This window comes from Schistocerca cancellata, chromosome 11 (assembly GCF_023864275.1).
Source record: "Schistocerca cancellata isolate TAMUIC-IGC-003103 chromosome 11, iqSchCanc2.1, whole genome shotgun sequence".
Taxonomy (NCBI): domain Eukaryota; kingdom Metazoa; phylum Arthropoda; class Insecta; order Orthoptera; family Acrididae; genus Schistocerca; species Schistocerca cancellata.
The window spans coordinates 162,805,259-162,821,631 of record NC_064636.1 but is presented as its reverse complement, the minus strand read 5'-3'; the positions used below and the strand labels follow the sequence as shown (position 1 = coordinate 162,821,631).

The window sequence follows — 16,373 nt, the reverse complement described above, 5'->3', positions numbered from 1 at the left end:
GGCGGACACTGCTCTACCTGCTCCACCATCCTCAATATCCGGCGTCGAAGTCTGCACGCAGACGGTGGGCGCGAGGCGAGATCGTTCGTCGACTCGGTGCTTGCGTGTGTCTCATTTCAGGCCCAGACGGATTGCAGCGCCGACATCAGGATCATATTCGCCCCGGTAATGTGCACAGTGATTGTCGTGTATCTCTTCCACCAGCTCTATAGATCCCGAGGACAGTGTGGCCACAACAGCTGTCAAAGGGTGTCGTCACGAAACCGCGGGACGGCGCCGTGGAGGCGGAGGCGTCGCCTCCTACCCACGGAGCTGGACCCGCCAACGCCGCAGCAGCCTGCGGTTTCTCCATCTGGTTACGGGTCTCAGGAGTCGGGTGCGTGCCCTTCTGTGCGTTTTCCGGGGGACGTTTGCACCTGGGCGCAGGCCAGTTGTCAGGCTACAACTGGAAGCCTGACGTCCGCTGCAGCCACAGTTTCCAGTCCACCGCCGCCTCCACACTCCTGCCTTCCCCCCCGTTGTCGCGCTCCTTGTACGACGACGGTCCGTCGTTTTGGGGGGAGGAATGTTATGGCGTAAAGTCGAGCGCCGGCACCCAGTCGGGAACGATAGAGCAGGCAGGGCTGTGAAGAAGACGTCGCCCAATATCACGCTGACCGACCTCTGTCCAGGACGACAACGCGACAGCTGCGGCCTTCGGGGGAAGAGAACATGCGCACACTCCCAGACTGTCGCGGCCACTTCTACATCAGAGATAGGGCGCTGATGACCTCGATGTTGAGCGCCCATAAACCCCAACACGCACACATACATCAGAGATTAGTCACATCGAGACCAGTGACTTGGGAATTGTGTATACTGAAGAGATTTCTTTCTTGCATGTCGCCCTTTGCTTGCAGCACTTCTTTGTTGTTGTCAGAGTTAAGTAATGTCATTGATTCATTTCGTAATAAAACTGTTTATTACGATTTGCTACAAGTATTGTCTAGTGATCCGAGAAGGAGGTTTCCTAGGCCGCCGGTATTCGACAGCTCGACAGTATACAACAAAATACAGTCTGGAATCGGAACTAATGTGTCGTAAGTACTGGTAATAATACCAATTTTTAACTGCAGGCACAAGTTGCTCGACTGTCAGCACATTAGGTACAGAAGTAAATTCAGTGAAAGATCTCAAATAAAGATGTATTTTAAGTACAGAGGTTATGTGTCGGCAATCTAGATATAAGGAAATTCATCAGAGTTTTATACAAGTTCCACATAGCACCAAACATGCGTCTAAAAAGTATTTTTCAGTAAGAAAATATTGTAGAAAACTGGTGTTCATTAGTAATAGAGAATTATTCAGTTTGTTTCGAATTTTCAGCAAAAGGAGAGTCCCTCTTTGAACTTATGGTAGTCCATAAACACTCTTGGTGTTATGGTACTTACGTCGTTGTATGTACTATGTAAATTAGGGTGCAAACCAAGACAGGAGGATAAACTTTTCTGTATTCTTTATTTTATAAGTAACAAAGATAACATAGAAGGCTTTTTTTATTTTACTCCAGAGTCGTTTGCACTATATTTAGCTTGATCCTAGGATGTCTATGAGCCACTCGTGGTTGTTCCACTCGGCTAGGTCCAGCGGCGTGTCCCCGTCGTAATTCCTGACTTCCCTGTCGGCCCCCGCCTCCAGCAGCGCAGTCGCCGCGTCTGCTTGTCCACGCCGTGCCGCATCGTGCAGTGGTGTGTTCCCAGCGCTATCCCTGGCGTTGCAGTCGGCAGAGGATGCCGCCAGCAGCCGCACCACAGTCGCATTGTCATTCCATGCAGCCTGATGCAGAGGCGTGTTCCGCCAGCGGTCCCTGGCGTTGACATCAGCTCCTTCCTCCAGCAGACGCTTCACCACCGCCGCGTGTCCCCCGGCTGCTGCCCAGTGCAGTGCGTTCTGCTGGTTCTCGTCCGTCGCCTCCACGTCCGCCCCCACTGCCAGTAACGTTCGCACCTTGCTCACTGACCCCTCCTTAGCTGCTGCAACCAGCATCTGGCCCTTCTCTTCTCCAGAAAGATTCCTGCAACAAAAGGACAGTACTTACAAACATCTCCAAACATGCACGTCTGAGGACGAAACACTATGGCAGAAGCAGAACTGTGATGAGTCCCTAAAAGTCAAGAAGGTTACCGCAATGCACTGGTGTCCAAAATTAAAGCAGCTGACTGCGACTTCCCGTCCTAATTCACGATGTAATCGTGCAAACTGACAACAGATGTCTGCACAACCGTGTTTTATACGGCAGTTAGCATTCCAGTCAACGGACAACCACGCCCACGACGAAGTCAGTGCAGCTAGCAATGGGGTAATGTTTGCTGTGTACTTCCACATTCGCAATCGCTATAGACACAGTCACAGATGGTGCAGTATGGTACAGAGAAGATGCATACCAGGCTCTCCACAGTGGAGGGCCATTCGAAGAATGGGAGGAGGACAGTCACAACCTGATGTGGACCGATGGGTTAATGTCAATCGCACTGTTGTTTATCAGATGTGGCGACTGTTTGTAGAGACGGAAACTGTATCTCGAAGACGAGAGCAGACCACGTATGATACGAGAAAGGGAGGACCATTACTTGGTTAAAACGGCATCACGGTACTGCCTTACTACTGCACGGCAACTGGCACCTCACCTTGCAGGATGCACTGGTGTTGAATCTAGGCAAACGTTATACAGAAGATCTCACCAGAGTGCCACTTATTGTCAGGGGCCCGTTGTCTATGTACCTCTGACACTTCACAAAAAGAAATGTGTAGAGTGAAGTCGTCAAGACCCCACCGAATGGCCGAACAGTGTGCCAAGGTTATCTTCGCACGTGAGTCCCAAAATGGTCTGGAGCGTGTTTCTCGACGGATTTTCAAATAGTGGGAACGTGGAACAGGATTTCGTGACCCAAATATCGTGCAAAAGGGACTGATATCAAGGAGGTTCTTTAATGGTGTGCTCAGCGATTACGTGGACTACCTGAACACCTCTTCGTGACATTGTATGGGTGAATTGGCAAGGCTTAACTCCTGTAAGGTATCGTGACGAGATCTTGGAACCTCATGTGCCGTCGTTGCGAGGTGCTGTGGCCTACACTTCGTATTGATGGACGATAAAGGTACGCCTCATAGAGATCAGCTGATTGAAGGTTTCTTGGAAATTGAAGATATTGCACACCTGGGATGGTATGCTCGACCTCCCAATTTGAATCCCATAGAGCATGTCGCGGATACACACCTCTACCAGAAAACTTCAGTGAGTTTGTTTTTACTCTGGACGGCAGAGTATACGAGAGGATGTAGAAAATCGTACATTCAAGGCTACAGCAAAGAGACAAAAGAGAAATACGAAACGTATTGTGGTCTCTATGACGCCAACCCATTCTCCCCATGAACAATGGAGAAGAAGTCATAACAACAGTGATTGAAAATAGAAGACAGAAGTGGTAACACACTGTAGAAAGCATTAACATAACTCACAGTAGTCGGAAAGTGTGGAGACTGCTCAAAAATTAGATGGTATACCTACAGGTACACCAGGCTTTGTTGACAGTACAGCAAACCAAATAGCCTTGCAGTAGCTGAAAAACGGTAAGGCGAAACACAGACTGAAGAAAGGGCATGCGAGTAGACTAGATGCTTTCCATGAAGAAAATAATGATACATTCGATCATACATTTACAATATCAGAAGTGAAAGAAGCAGTCAAAAGTTTAACGACTGGGAAGGCCGCAGGCCTAGATGATATTAAAAATGAACAGATGATACGTCTTGTTGTCGGCTCTAAATTGTGGCTGTGGGAGTTTATGAACTGCTGTTGGCAACTGGATGAATTCCTGAAATCTGCAGACAGGCAAAAATAACTGCAATTCTTAAGCCTGGTAAGGACCCAGAAGATCCTAAGTGTGATCGGCCACTCTCTCTGTTGTGTACAACATACAAACTGTTTGATACTAAACTGATTCAAAGAGCTGATTGAGGGCACCCTAATAAAAGACCAAGCAGGATTTTGGCCTGGCAAATATTGTACCAGTCAAGCTCTCAGCCTAACCCACTATACTGGAGATGGGTTTGAGAAAAGACGAGCTACAGCAATGGTGTTTATAGATTTTATGGAAGTATATGATACCATCAGTCTCAGAAATCTCATTGCAAAAGTGCAAAAAACAACAAAAAGTCCTCAATTCACTTCTGTACTCAAATCAGTTGTATTTAACAGAAGGTATTTTGTTGAGTTCCAAGGTAAGAAGAGCAGTTGGTGACTACAAAAAGATGAGCTACTGCAGGGCAGTGTTCTTGCCCCCAGGTTATTCAATATTTATACAAATGACCAGCCTATTAGTCCCTGGTCAAGATCTTTTATTTTTGCTGATGATAGGGCATTAGCAGCTCAGGCATAAAACTACATGAATATTGAGGAAATACTAGCTGAGAACCTGGAAAATCTTACCAACTATTACAAAGAAAACCAGTTGAAACCCAATCCAAGTAGGACCAAAACTTGCATATTCCATCTTAACAACAGAGAGACGAAGCAAGAACTGAATGTTTGATGGAATGACACAAGATTAAACACTGTCCTCTCCCAGTGTCCGTGGGAGTTACTCTTGATAGGACACTGTCATTCAAGAGGCACATTGAGAAGAGCAAGGCAGAAATCCAATCATGGAATAACTTACTTGGCAAGCTAACATCAAAATGTCGAGCTAATCCAAAAGTTTTACGCACCACCGCAATGGCACTCTGTTACTCTGCTGCTGAGTTTTCAAGTACTATTTGGGAGCAATGATGGCACACATACAAGCAGGGGACTGTCCTGAACCAGATGTGTAGACATATTACTGGATGTCTTAAGACAACAAGAGTAGAACACCTACAATCCTTGTCAGGAATTGCTCTGTCAAATGTCCGACGTTCAATACAGAGCAGAACTGAACGAACAAAACAGGTTCAAAATCAACGTCATCCGCTCCATGGGTACCAAATGTTACCTAAATGCCTTACGTCAAGAAGTAGTTTTCTCCACTCAACCCAACCACTCATAGGTTCACCAAAAACTTCTAGAAAAAGATTGTGGCAGGAACAACAAGAATATGCACACGATTCTGAGGAAGTGCTGCCATCAGGTGCGGAACTTGAGTGGGAGAGATGGGAAACCGTGAACAGGCTACGTTCAGGAATGGACAGATGTAACAGAAATCTGCACAAGTGGGGAATTAACGAAAGTGCTTTGTGTCCGTGTGGGAGCATCCAGACGATGTCCGTTAGTAAACCACCCAAGAGCTTGCACGGCCCAAGACCTGAGGGCGTGCACGAAGTAGCGAGGATATATGTGGACTTCTGGAAGAATGACATGTGAAACAAAGACTATAAAATTTTATTATACTGTATATAGGTTTCCATGAATTTTATTTTATAAATTAGAATTGTAATATTGTAAATTTTATAGAGGACAAATTATTCTATAACGTGTGGATTTATTGTAAATTGTTTATAGTATGCATACAAAATACATGTAGTAGTGAGACGGTTTGCATCACTCAAGCAACCACCAACAATTCCATAAGACTTGCGAGTAGCTCTGCAGGAGAAATGGTGTTATTGCCTCCACATGAGATTGATGACATCATTTACAGCTTGCCTTGTCGATGTCGGGGGCTGTATGAGCCAGAGGTGGTCACAGCCTATGCTGAGCACATTATCCAGTTGTTGGATTGTGTTTGCAAATCTGTTAACTTGGAAAAAACGAAGAACATTTTTTTCTACCTTTATGCATATTGTAGTTGTTTATGTTCTTTGTTCTTAACATTTTTCCTACTTCACTATCACCTGTTTGTACTGTTTTATGGCAAAATAAAGGCAACCTCGCTAAATTTCCGTTTGTTGCTTTAATTTTGGACACCAGTGTACTTCGAATTTCATGCGCTTTTCGTACCATTCAAATTTCTAGGCAATCTGGATCTAGGCTTCGTGAAGACACTAAAGACCTGACAGCATTTATGTACACTGTTGAGGTTCTTACGGTCTTCAGTCCAGAGACAGCTTCGATGCAACTCTCCATGCTACTCTACTGTGTGCAAGTTTCTTCGTCTCCTAGTAACCACTGCAAACTACATCCTTCTGAATCTGTTCTGTGTATTCATTTCTTGGTCTCTTACTAAGATTTTTAGCCTCCACACTGCAATCCAGTACTATATTTGTTATCCCTTGATTCCTCAGAACATGTCCTAGCAATCGATCCCTGCTTCAAGTTGTGTCACAAATTCCTCTTCTCCCCAATTCTGTTCGGTACTTTCTCATCAGTTATATTATCTACCCACCTAATCCTCTGCAGTGTTCTGTAGCACCACATTTCGAAAGCTTCTATTCCCTTCTTGTGTATACTATTTGTCGCCCAAGTTTCACTTCCATTCATGGCTACACTGCATACAAATACTTTCAGAAACGACCTCCTGACATTTAAATCTGTACTCACCGTTACCAAATTTCTCTTCTTCAGAAACTCTTTCCTTGTGATTGCCGTTCTGCAGTTTATATCATCTCTGTTTCGTACATCAGTTATTTTGCTCCACGAATAGCAAAATTCATTTACTACTTTAAGGGTTTCATTTCGTAACGTAATTCCCTCAGCATGAACTAATTTAACTTGGCTCTATTCCATTATCCTCGTTTTGCTTTTGTTGATGTTCAACTTATATCCTCCTTGCAAGACACTGTCCATTTTGTTCAGCTGCTCTTCTAGGTCCTTTTCTGTCCCTGACAAAATTACAATGTCATCAGACAACGTCAATCTTTTTATTTCTTTTAATTCCTACAGCAAATATTTCTTTTGTTTCCTTTACCGCTTGCTCAATATACGGATTGAATAACATTGGGGACAAGCTACAAAATCGGATCAAAACTATCTAGACACCTTTATCTAATGTGTGACTGACCAACAAATGTAATGAAAGGACGATCCGCCAGTATAAAAGGAGGCAGACACACATGTGTTGTCAACAGAGAACCAGAAATAGCAGAATGGGTTCATCAGGGAGGTTCAGTAATTTCGAATGTTCACTAGACACTGGATGTCACCTGAGTAACAAATGTACCAGTAATATTTCGACCACGGATGAGTGGAAACGAATGGTCCGGACATGTGAATCACCGATGGAAGGTTCTGTTTTTTGTTAATGACTGTTACCTGCCATTTTGTGTAATGCCAGAAGTGAAGGAGTGAGGAGATGGCGTTACATTATGGTAATATATCCATGGTTATGTAGTCATTCTCCTATTGAGCTTAACACTAAATTCGATAGCATGTAAATCACGTTTTACAGCTTTATGTACTGCATACAATACAGTAACATTGTTTGTATTAGCAAGACATTGCTCCTTGTAATAAATCATTATCTGTTACGCGAGAGTTTGTGGACAACATTCCATGACTGTACTATTCTGCCCTGAATTCCGAGCTGAATCCAATGTAACTGCTTTGGGGTGAGTTAGAAGCTGACTTGGCTGCAGAATTAAAGAATCCAACATTGAGGACTAATGGGTTCTCATTTCTCCACTGAAGTTCAGACGCATTACAGAAAGTATCCTCAGCAGAGTCAAAGCCTTCATAGAGATGAAACTTTGACACGTCCCTTATTAATGTTCACTAATGGGTGTCCAGATACTGTCGATGTAACTGAATGTCTACTGAGAAACGGGCCATGTCATTCGCATGTGACAGCGACACCTACATTTTCATGTTACAAACTGTGTGTTGCAGCCTCGGGAATAATATGTAAAACTTTCTTTGTGAACTAAAGGCAATTAAGTACAGATATAATCTATTAATCTGTCAAATGAGATTATTTTAACCAGTACTTTTCTAATTGGTTTGATGTGGCCTGACATGGATTCCTCTCTTGCACCAACCTTCATCTCAAATAGCACTTACACACTACATCCTCAATTAACTCTTCGACCTACTCCAACTGTCTTCCGACTGAAGAGAAAGACACTCTTCAGTCTTTACCCTCTACATCTCCTTCGTCTTGTCAGTATTTCCCCATGTCACTGATTCTGCAGAGTACCCCCCTCATTCCATATCCAACAAGTCCACCTAATTATCAACACTTTTCTCCAGAACCACATCTCAGGCGCCCGTAGTCTCCTCAGTCACGGTGTTTTGCCACTGTCTACGATTCAGTATCATACAAAGTAGTTCCCCACCACCTCGCGTTCTTGCTCTAGGTTGGGCACAAGGAGGTCTCAAATTATATCAGCAGGTATCCAACGACTCTGTCCACCTCAGTGAATGTAGCTGTCTTCCTGTCTTTCTATGGACACTTTTATACTTTCTTCTTTCATCGATCAGTTGTATTTTTTTTTTTTGTTTGTTAGCTAAAGTTTCTTTGAAGTTGGCTTCCCTTTATCGGTGTTCGTCTGTCCACCGTCTGTGATTTTACGTTCTAGAGATGTCCTCTCCTCCTGAACTGAACAGTCCACTGTTCCTTACCGCAATATCCATATCGTTGGTAAACTTTAAGTTTCATTTCTCAGTACTGCAGTATGCTACATCCTTCTACACTGATTCTTCTGGTCGACTCTCTTAAACCTCACTCTACTCTTCATAATTACTAAATCTATGTTTACATCTGGGTACACCTTACATTCCAATATCTGATTTCGGAATCTCTGTCTCACTATGATGTAATCCAGCTGGAATCTTCCAGTGTCTCTGGGTCTTTTCCAAGCTTATTTTTTCCTCACATGATTGATGAACAGAGTATTTGTTATTACCATCTCAATTTCAACGCAGAAATCAATTAGACTTTCACCCCTCTCATTCCTATGCCAAGCCCTTATACCCAATGACCCTATCTTATTTTCTTTCCCCTGCAACTGCATTTCAATTGCATACTTCCTCTCTTTTCTCATTTTGCTTGCGTCGTTACCATGTGTACCTGAACTATCGTTGTTGGCGTTCGTTTGATTTCGAATCTGGTGAGAGAAACTCTACCATAGAGCTGTTCACAGTAGCCCACTCTCTCTCCTACTTCCTATACATAATGAATCCTACTCCCATTACAGCATTTTCTGCTGCTGTTGATTTTACCCCAATGTGTCTTATGACAAATCCTTAGCCTTCTTCGGTTTCACTTCAATAACCCCCACCGTATCTAGACTGGGGCCTTTGCACTTCCGTTTTTAGACTCCCTGGCTTTCTAATTACGATCAAACTTCTGAATTCAAAGCTCCAAGTCGTAGAAGGTAAGCCCTTCCTAAATTATTCCGTCTCTTTTCAATTGTCACTTCGACCTTGGTAGTCCACTCCCAGAGACCCAAACGGGTAACTTGTCCGGAATCTTTTCTCAGTGCAGATTGCATCAAGACAGTTTCCCTGTTAACGACGTATGTCCTATGGATACACGTTATGTGGTTTTAATTTATTCGATTCCATTGCCTTCTGCATCCTCGCGTCATTGATCATTACTGACTCTTCTCCCGTTTAAGGGCAGTTTACCACCCCAAGGGAAAGGGAGTGCCATGAAGGTCTGTCGTTCCTCCACCCTATTTGACAAGGCCTTTGTCAGGAAAATGGCGACTTCTTATGCTGGACGTCTTTGCTGATGGTTCAGAGGTTAAGCAGTGCCTGTGCTGGAACCTGGGACACAGAAAATTTTGATCACTGGTCAATGGCGCACTCCTAAGCCATTGGTATATAAAAGCAGACACTGTCCCAACGTTTATTAGAGTAACGTATAAAAATGTGAAGTATGTCGTTCAAGAACTTTTTGAGATTTTGGTAACATTGTTAACAACGTCTTTTACTTTCGAAATAGTACAGCACCAAGAAGAAGCAGTGCGACATAAACGAAAGTTGGTAGGTGTGTTTCTAAATCTGGGATATTATGTATTTTCAAATTTCAATGCAGTTGCTCAAGAGTGGCGATAGTAGCACCACTACGAGGAAGCCAATCAGGCTTGCTTTAAAAACACGCTGTAGCGGGCTTGAGCGTTAGTTACCTTTGAGTTTTGACGCAGTGAGTTGATGTAGGGCAAAAATGCCTTTGAGACGACAAAGACGCTGTTAATAACATCTCATAGAGACTAAGCGAAGTCTGTACTAGGGCTACGAGATTCTGGTTGTTCCTTCCGTGATGTAGAAATATTTCACAGTAATGTACCCTCTATACATGCCTGTTGGCAGCGGTGATTAGAAGAATACCCGGTCGCAAGAAGACTGGGTTCCAGACGACCACGTGGCACTACTGAGAGGGAAGACCATCCTGTCCTGCGTATTACTCTGGCGCATTGTAATACATCTCCAGCAGCAGTTATCACCAAGTAACACAATGAACTCTTACAAATCGGTTACTTTAAAGACAGCTCCGAACCAGATGCCCTGCAGCATGCGTTTCACTGATCCCAAACCACCAGCCTCGGTGCCAGTAAAGGCCATGTTTTGATTAGGTCAGTTGGGGGCCTACAGCCAGCCTTTCTGTGTGTTAACACACTGGACCTACACCTGGAGCTGTGGTCTGTGGCGCGATTTCGTATGACAGCAGGAACATTCTCGTGGTTATCCCACAAACCTTGTCTGTTTCAATCTGGTGATTCGACCCGTTCTGCTGCCATTAACGAACAGGATTCCAGGGGTAGATTTTCAACAGGATAACGCTCGCACACTTACCGCTCTTGTAACCCAACATGTTCTATAGAATGTTGACAAGGCTCCTGGCATTCTCAATCATCAGGTCTGTTTCCAGTCGAGCAGATATGGGACATCATCATACAGTAACTCCAGCATCTGTCACCAACAGCATTAACCGTCCCTGTACTGACCAACCAGATGCATCAGGCATCGAACTCAATTTTAAATGCTGATATCTGATACTTGAGCAACACAATCCATACATGTTTGCATGCCTGCATTCGACCTTTTGCCAGTGCTCCAGCATTTCACGTGTCCAGTGGCTTATCTCGCACTTACATTAACTTGCGATCCTGCAATGTTAATCAGTTAAATATGTTACCCTGGAAATCTATTCCCGACGTTTCACTGTTCTATGTTAACAAATTTTTGGTTTTGTGATTCTTTTAAATCCGTGTATTTATGACTGTAAACTATTTTTGTTTAAAGCTGTTCTCGCTTTTAGTCTTCCAAAACCTATATTTATGTAGGACCCCTTACTAGTCACCACAGACGTCTGATGCCGAGGAAGAAAGGAAGCGTTGGCTCTCTTTCGCCCCTGTACATTGTTATTCACATTACTACCATGCTCTCCAGGCTGGTTTTCTTAACTCACTCTCAACAAACTTTTTACTCCATTATCGAGTATTGTCTTAATATCTTTCATTTCCTGCTATTAATAGTTTATTTCCTCATGCTGATGTTTCTCTGTCGCTTTTTAGCCAGCTTTCTCCTCTTTTTGTATTAGTCTCTTTATGCAGAAATATTTTTCCCTTTCCATGTCTTGTCTCTTATTCAACAACAATAATTTATTTTCTAATTTTTTTCAGCTCCTTTTCAACTGAGATTCTGCTAATTTTATATCTAGTACGTGTAACATAATTTACAGACTTTGCCTGATATCATATACATTAATTATTTTTGATTATGCTGCATCATCTTTCATTGATGAGTTTCTGGTTTATCTACAAAGTATTCCTCGTTGTGCTCTCTATCTTTAGTCTTTGCTGTTACACTTACTTCTCGTTGGTTGTCTTCTTATGTCAAATGGCTGATGCTATTTGTATACGACAAATGGGTGAATACCTATCAGGCTCTCCATCTTATAAAATTTCAGCGTACATTCTCTGTAGCTTTCTATATTATCAGACCCATGGATGAAGTTTTGTTGACTGCCTGTGTCCATAAAGCTTTTAGACTGGGAAAAGTATTCTGAGAAGTATTTGCTCAATTTGTGGACCACTCGAGTAAATGATTTGGCCACCTGGATCGCCAGACATCGTACATCTGTGGCTGACCATAATAGGTAATTAAAGCCGGAAATCCTTGAATCACTGGGAGAGAATAAGTTTTCTTAAGTCCACTGAAACATTACTGATCCCATTGTCATTGTTAAAATACCTGGTAGGGTTCCTTGTTTTCTCTTGAACAGGTACAGACTCCTGTATTGCCCAATAACTTGTTGGATTCTGCTCTGATTAATTGTAAAGGCACATTGAATACACTGAATTGCCACTTTTGGGCCTGTTGAATTCAGGCATCAACTGAACTGTGTCTTGCAACAATATCAGTTCACTATCAGATAGGGTTTCTATTTCACAAAGCGACAGTAAAACATCGGTGACTACCACTATAGATCAATGATTTCAAAGAAGAAAAGTGAAGTGATGACGAATTTACGCTGAAACTGGTCTGCGATGAATAAAAAGAAAAACTTCTGTCACTTCGCCTGTAAAACTCCCTGAGCTACAGAAGGTTTTACAGCTGTCGATATACGGCTACTGTGTCCATCTCCACTCAACCATGCCCACACAATAGGATTGACCTGATTTTTATTGATCCAAAATGGCAACCTTTATCACTTGGACACCGATAGGTCCGACTTCCACTTTCGTAGAAGCCCATGTTGCCACGAATGATTTCCAAAAACTGCCAATAGACGTTGTCACGTACGTCTCTCGTGGTAGGATAAGCCACGGATCTCAGCTCATTTAGCTCCCCCAGCTACGGTGTTACAACACACCCTGTGAGAGAATTTCTCATGATGCCGTTGGGAGAATAATCGTGGAAATTAAAGTGAAGGGTTCTTCCCTACATGGGTCATTCATGAGATAGGAAACCATGTACGTCTACGTCTACGAGATTACTCTGCTATTCACAATAAAGCGCCTGGTGGAGGGTTCAATGAACCACCATCAATCTGTCTCTCTACCGTTCCGCTCTTAAACGGCGCGCGGGAACAATGAATACTTAAATTTTTCTGTGCAAGATCTCTTATTTTATCGTGATGATCATTTCTCCCTATTTAGGTGGGTGCCAACAGAATGTTTTCGCACTCGGAGGAAGGAAACTGGTAGTTGAATTTAATGATAAGATCCGTGTTTGTTTTAATGATTCTCAATCCAATTCACGTATCATGTCCGTGGCACTATCTCCACTACTTCGCGGTAATAAAAAACGAGCTGCGCTTTTTTAAACTTTATCGATGTCATCCGTCAGTCCCACCTGATACGGATCCCATACCGCACAGCAGTGCTCCAGAATAGGATGGACAAGAGTGGTGTAAGCAGCCTCTTTAGCAGACCTGTTCCACCTTTGAAGTGTTCTGCCAATGATTCGCAGTCTTTCGTTTGCTCTACCCACAACAATATCTACGTGATCGGTCCAGTGTAGGTCATTTGTAATTGTAATCCCTACGTATTTAATTGAATTTATAGCCTTCAGGTTCGTGACACTTATCGCGTAATCGAAATTTTGTGGATTTCTTTTAGTGCTCGTGTGAATAACTTCATACTTTTCTTAGTTCAGGGTCAATTGCCACTAATATAGACCAGGAACGATAGAGGGCCTGTAAGAATTCCTTGGGGAACGCCGGATATTACATCTGTTTTACTCGATGTCTTTTTGACAGTAAATCACGAATCCAGTCGCGCAACTGAGGCAATATTCAATAGGCACGCAGTTTAGCTAGGAGACGCATTTGAGGAAATGTGTCGAAAGGCTTCTGTAAATCTAAAAATATGGAATCATTTTGACATCCCCTGTCGATAGCACTCATGACTTCACAAGTATAAAGACCTAGTTATGTTCCACACGAACGATATTTTTTAAGCCCTTGATGATAATGTGTCAATAAATCATTTTCTTCGAGGTAATTCACAATGTTCAGACACAGCATATGTTCCAAAACCCTACTGTAAATCGACGTTAGTGATATGAACCAGTAATTCAGCGGATTACTCGTATTTCCCTTTTTGTGTATTGGTGTGACAAGAACAATTTTCCAGTCTTTAGGTGCGGATCTTTCTGTGAGCGAGCTGATGTATGTAATTGCTAAATATGGTACTTTTGTGACAGCATATTCTGATAGGAATCTGACAGATATACAATCTGGATAGGAGGCCCTGCCTTTATTAAGTGATTTAAGTTACTTTGCTACACCGAGGATATCTGCTTCTATGTGTCTCACTTTGAAGTTATTCTTGATAGGAATTCAGGAATATTTATTTCTTCTTATTTGGTCAAGACGTCTCGGAAAACTATGTACAATAACTCTGCTGTAGTGGCACTGTCGCCAGTGACTTCACCATCGTTATCACACAGTGAAGGTTATTGACTGCTCCTTTCCACTAGTGTCCTTAATGTATTACCAGAATATCTTAGAGAGATTACTAGGCAGAGATTTCGCTGAAAACTGAAATTGCTCCCAACACACCAGCAAAGTCGTTATTTTTGGGGAAATATTTAGTGTTATCTTACACAAGTCAGCTGTGTTAGGAACTGAAAACGTGTTATGCAATAAACCTGTAGAAGGGTGTATAGATCCCCTTATGTCCTTTCCTCGTCGATCGTCACAATTAATGAAAGGAAAAACTTTATACTAGACCTACAACTTCTGCTTCGTCAAAAACGTAAAATAGCGACATTCGATTTCTTGACTTTACCACTTGTCTAACTGCCCAACATGTCGCACTGTGATTGTGGACAGTCTGCACGCAAAGTGGCTGAACTCACCGCAGGCGAGAGACGTCGGCGTCGTCAGGCTGTGGGGTGGCCTGGGGAGAGGTGGGGGGCGCAGCTGTGGCTGGGCTCCGGCCGCCGTCGCTGTGGCCACCGGGCGGCTGCGGGGAGGGGCCGGTCCTGCCCTCTCCGGCGCTCGGCGTGCTGCGCAGGAGGAACACTGCCTCAAAAAGGGATTTCACATCGAGTCCACAGTGGTCAGATTACCACAGACTGTACAGCTGAGGTACTGTCCACACACAGATAATAGAACACACACTGCCAACGACAGTAGTGGCCCAGGTAAGACGAATGACAGCATTCAGGTAATCATACATCTTCCTTCTCCTCATTTTCTCATACCTGTAGCCTAGCATATTACACAATATTTGGTACAAAATAAATATAAGATGTGTACAATGCTCAACAACTGTGCCTACAACACCCATTGGTCAACATAATTTCAATAGACAACAGCATAAATCACAAAGAAATTTGAATGACAGTAACCCTTAAATGCACTTAATGTGGTACTACCGACATGAGATGGTGTTTGTAGCTCGTATGTTAAGGGGGTTGGACGTCAAACGGACCGACTTGGAACAGAAGAGGCACCACAAGATACTAAATTGTACTATCTATATTTTTACAAACAAATTCATAGAATTTTTGTCAGCATGACCAGGATTCACAATCATAGCAGTGGAAGTTCAAAAACATAACGAAATAAATTTTTTTTACATGTGAAATTTTATAATTTTTTCACTTATTATTGGCTGCATTTTTTTCTATAGGTACACTTTTCTTCATATGTAAGACAGATTCTTCGATGAATTTTGCACAGCATACAATCCATACATAAAGGTGTCTGAAATTCTAGAATTTATTTAATTTTCAAGAAAATGAATGACCTGTTACATTTTAAACTTCATGTTTAGAAAAAACTCAAATTTTATAGTTTATTATCTCAAACTTTACCACAGTTTTTAATACAGATCGAAAATTCTAGAGTTTTGCATTAAGGAGTTTGTGTTTAATAAGGATACCAAGTTGGAAAAGGAATGGCATATTTATTTTGGGTGTTACATGTATCTGAGAACAGAAATTTGTGTTTTGCAGAAAATGGCCATTAAAGTTTCTGGCTGCATTTGGCATCTCTTAGAACTGTCCAACACCACAAATAGGTTTTTTTCCATTTTGTAAATCTGTTTTCGTCTTTTCCACATTCCTGTGATTCACTCTTTCCGAATTTATCACTTCCAAAAATGATTTATGTGCTTTCACTACACGCTCTCTGTTTATAGCATATAAAGCTTTGATGCAGTTCAGTTTGCCCTTGGTTCCCATTTTCTCTAAAATACATATCCGGCTTTACACACTATCATTAAAACATGTAAGTGCATGATAAACACCAATAGCAAGTACATCTCTGCCACACAAAAATTGCTTTTTGGCAATCATTTCCATGCACATTCATTAAAGCTTTCATTGGGGTTTGGGTGCCGCCATCAAGAAATTTCTTCTATGTCAATAGTCCCATATTACACGTATGACCATCTCTGGCGCTAATATAGACATTCGAATTCAACACAGCGAAATACACGTATGTATGACAGCGGACGTCTGTGGTAAGGGGCGTAGCGCTTAATCTTGGTACCCGCAGGACCAAATAGCGTGCCTTTTAATC

At 42.6% G+C, this 16,373-nt stretch overlaps 1 protein-coding gene across 3 annotated transcripts in view; it reads right to left on the bottom strand.

Moving 5' to 3' along the window:
* Positions 1 to 1,481: 1,481 nt before the first annotated feature.
* Positions 1,482 to 16,373, bottom strand: part of LOC126108582 (ankyrin-3-like) — a 90,476-nt gene continuing 75,584 nt past the window's right edge. For all 3 annotated transcript variants that reach the window (XM_049913877.1, XM_049913879.1, XM_049913878.1), the window contains exons 4-5: positions 14,702 to 14,851; positions 1,482 to 2,053 (exon numbers count right to left, since the gene is read on the bottom strand). In XM_049913877.1, coding sequence (XP_049769834.1) covers positions 1,567 to 2,053; positions 14,702 to 14,851 — 637 coding nt within the window. In that variant the 3' untranslated portion in view covers positions 1,482 to 1,566. The remainder of the gene's footprint in view (positions 2,054 to 14,701; positions 14,852 to 16,373) is intronic.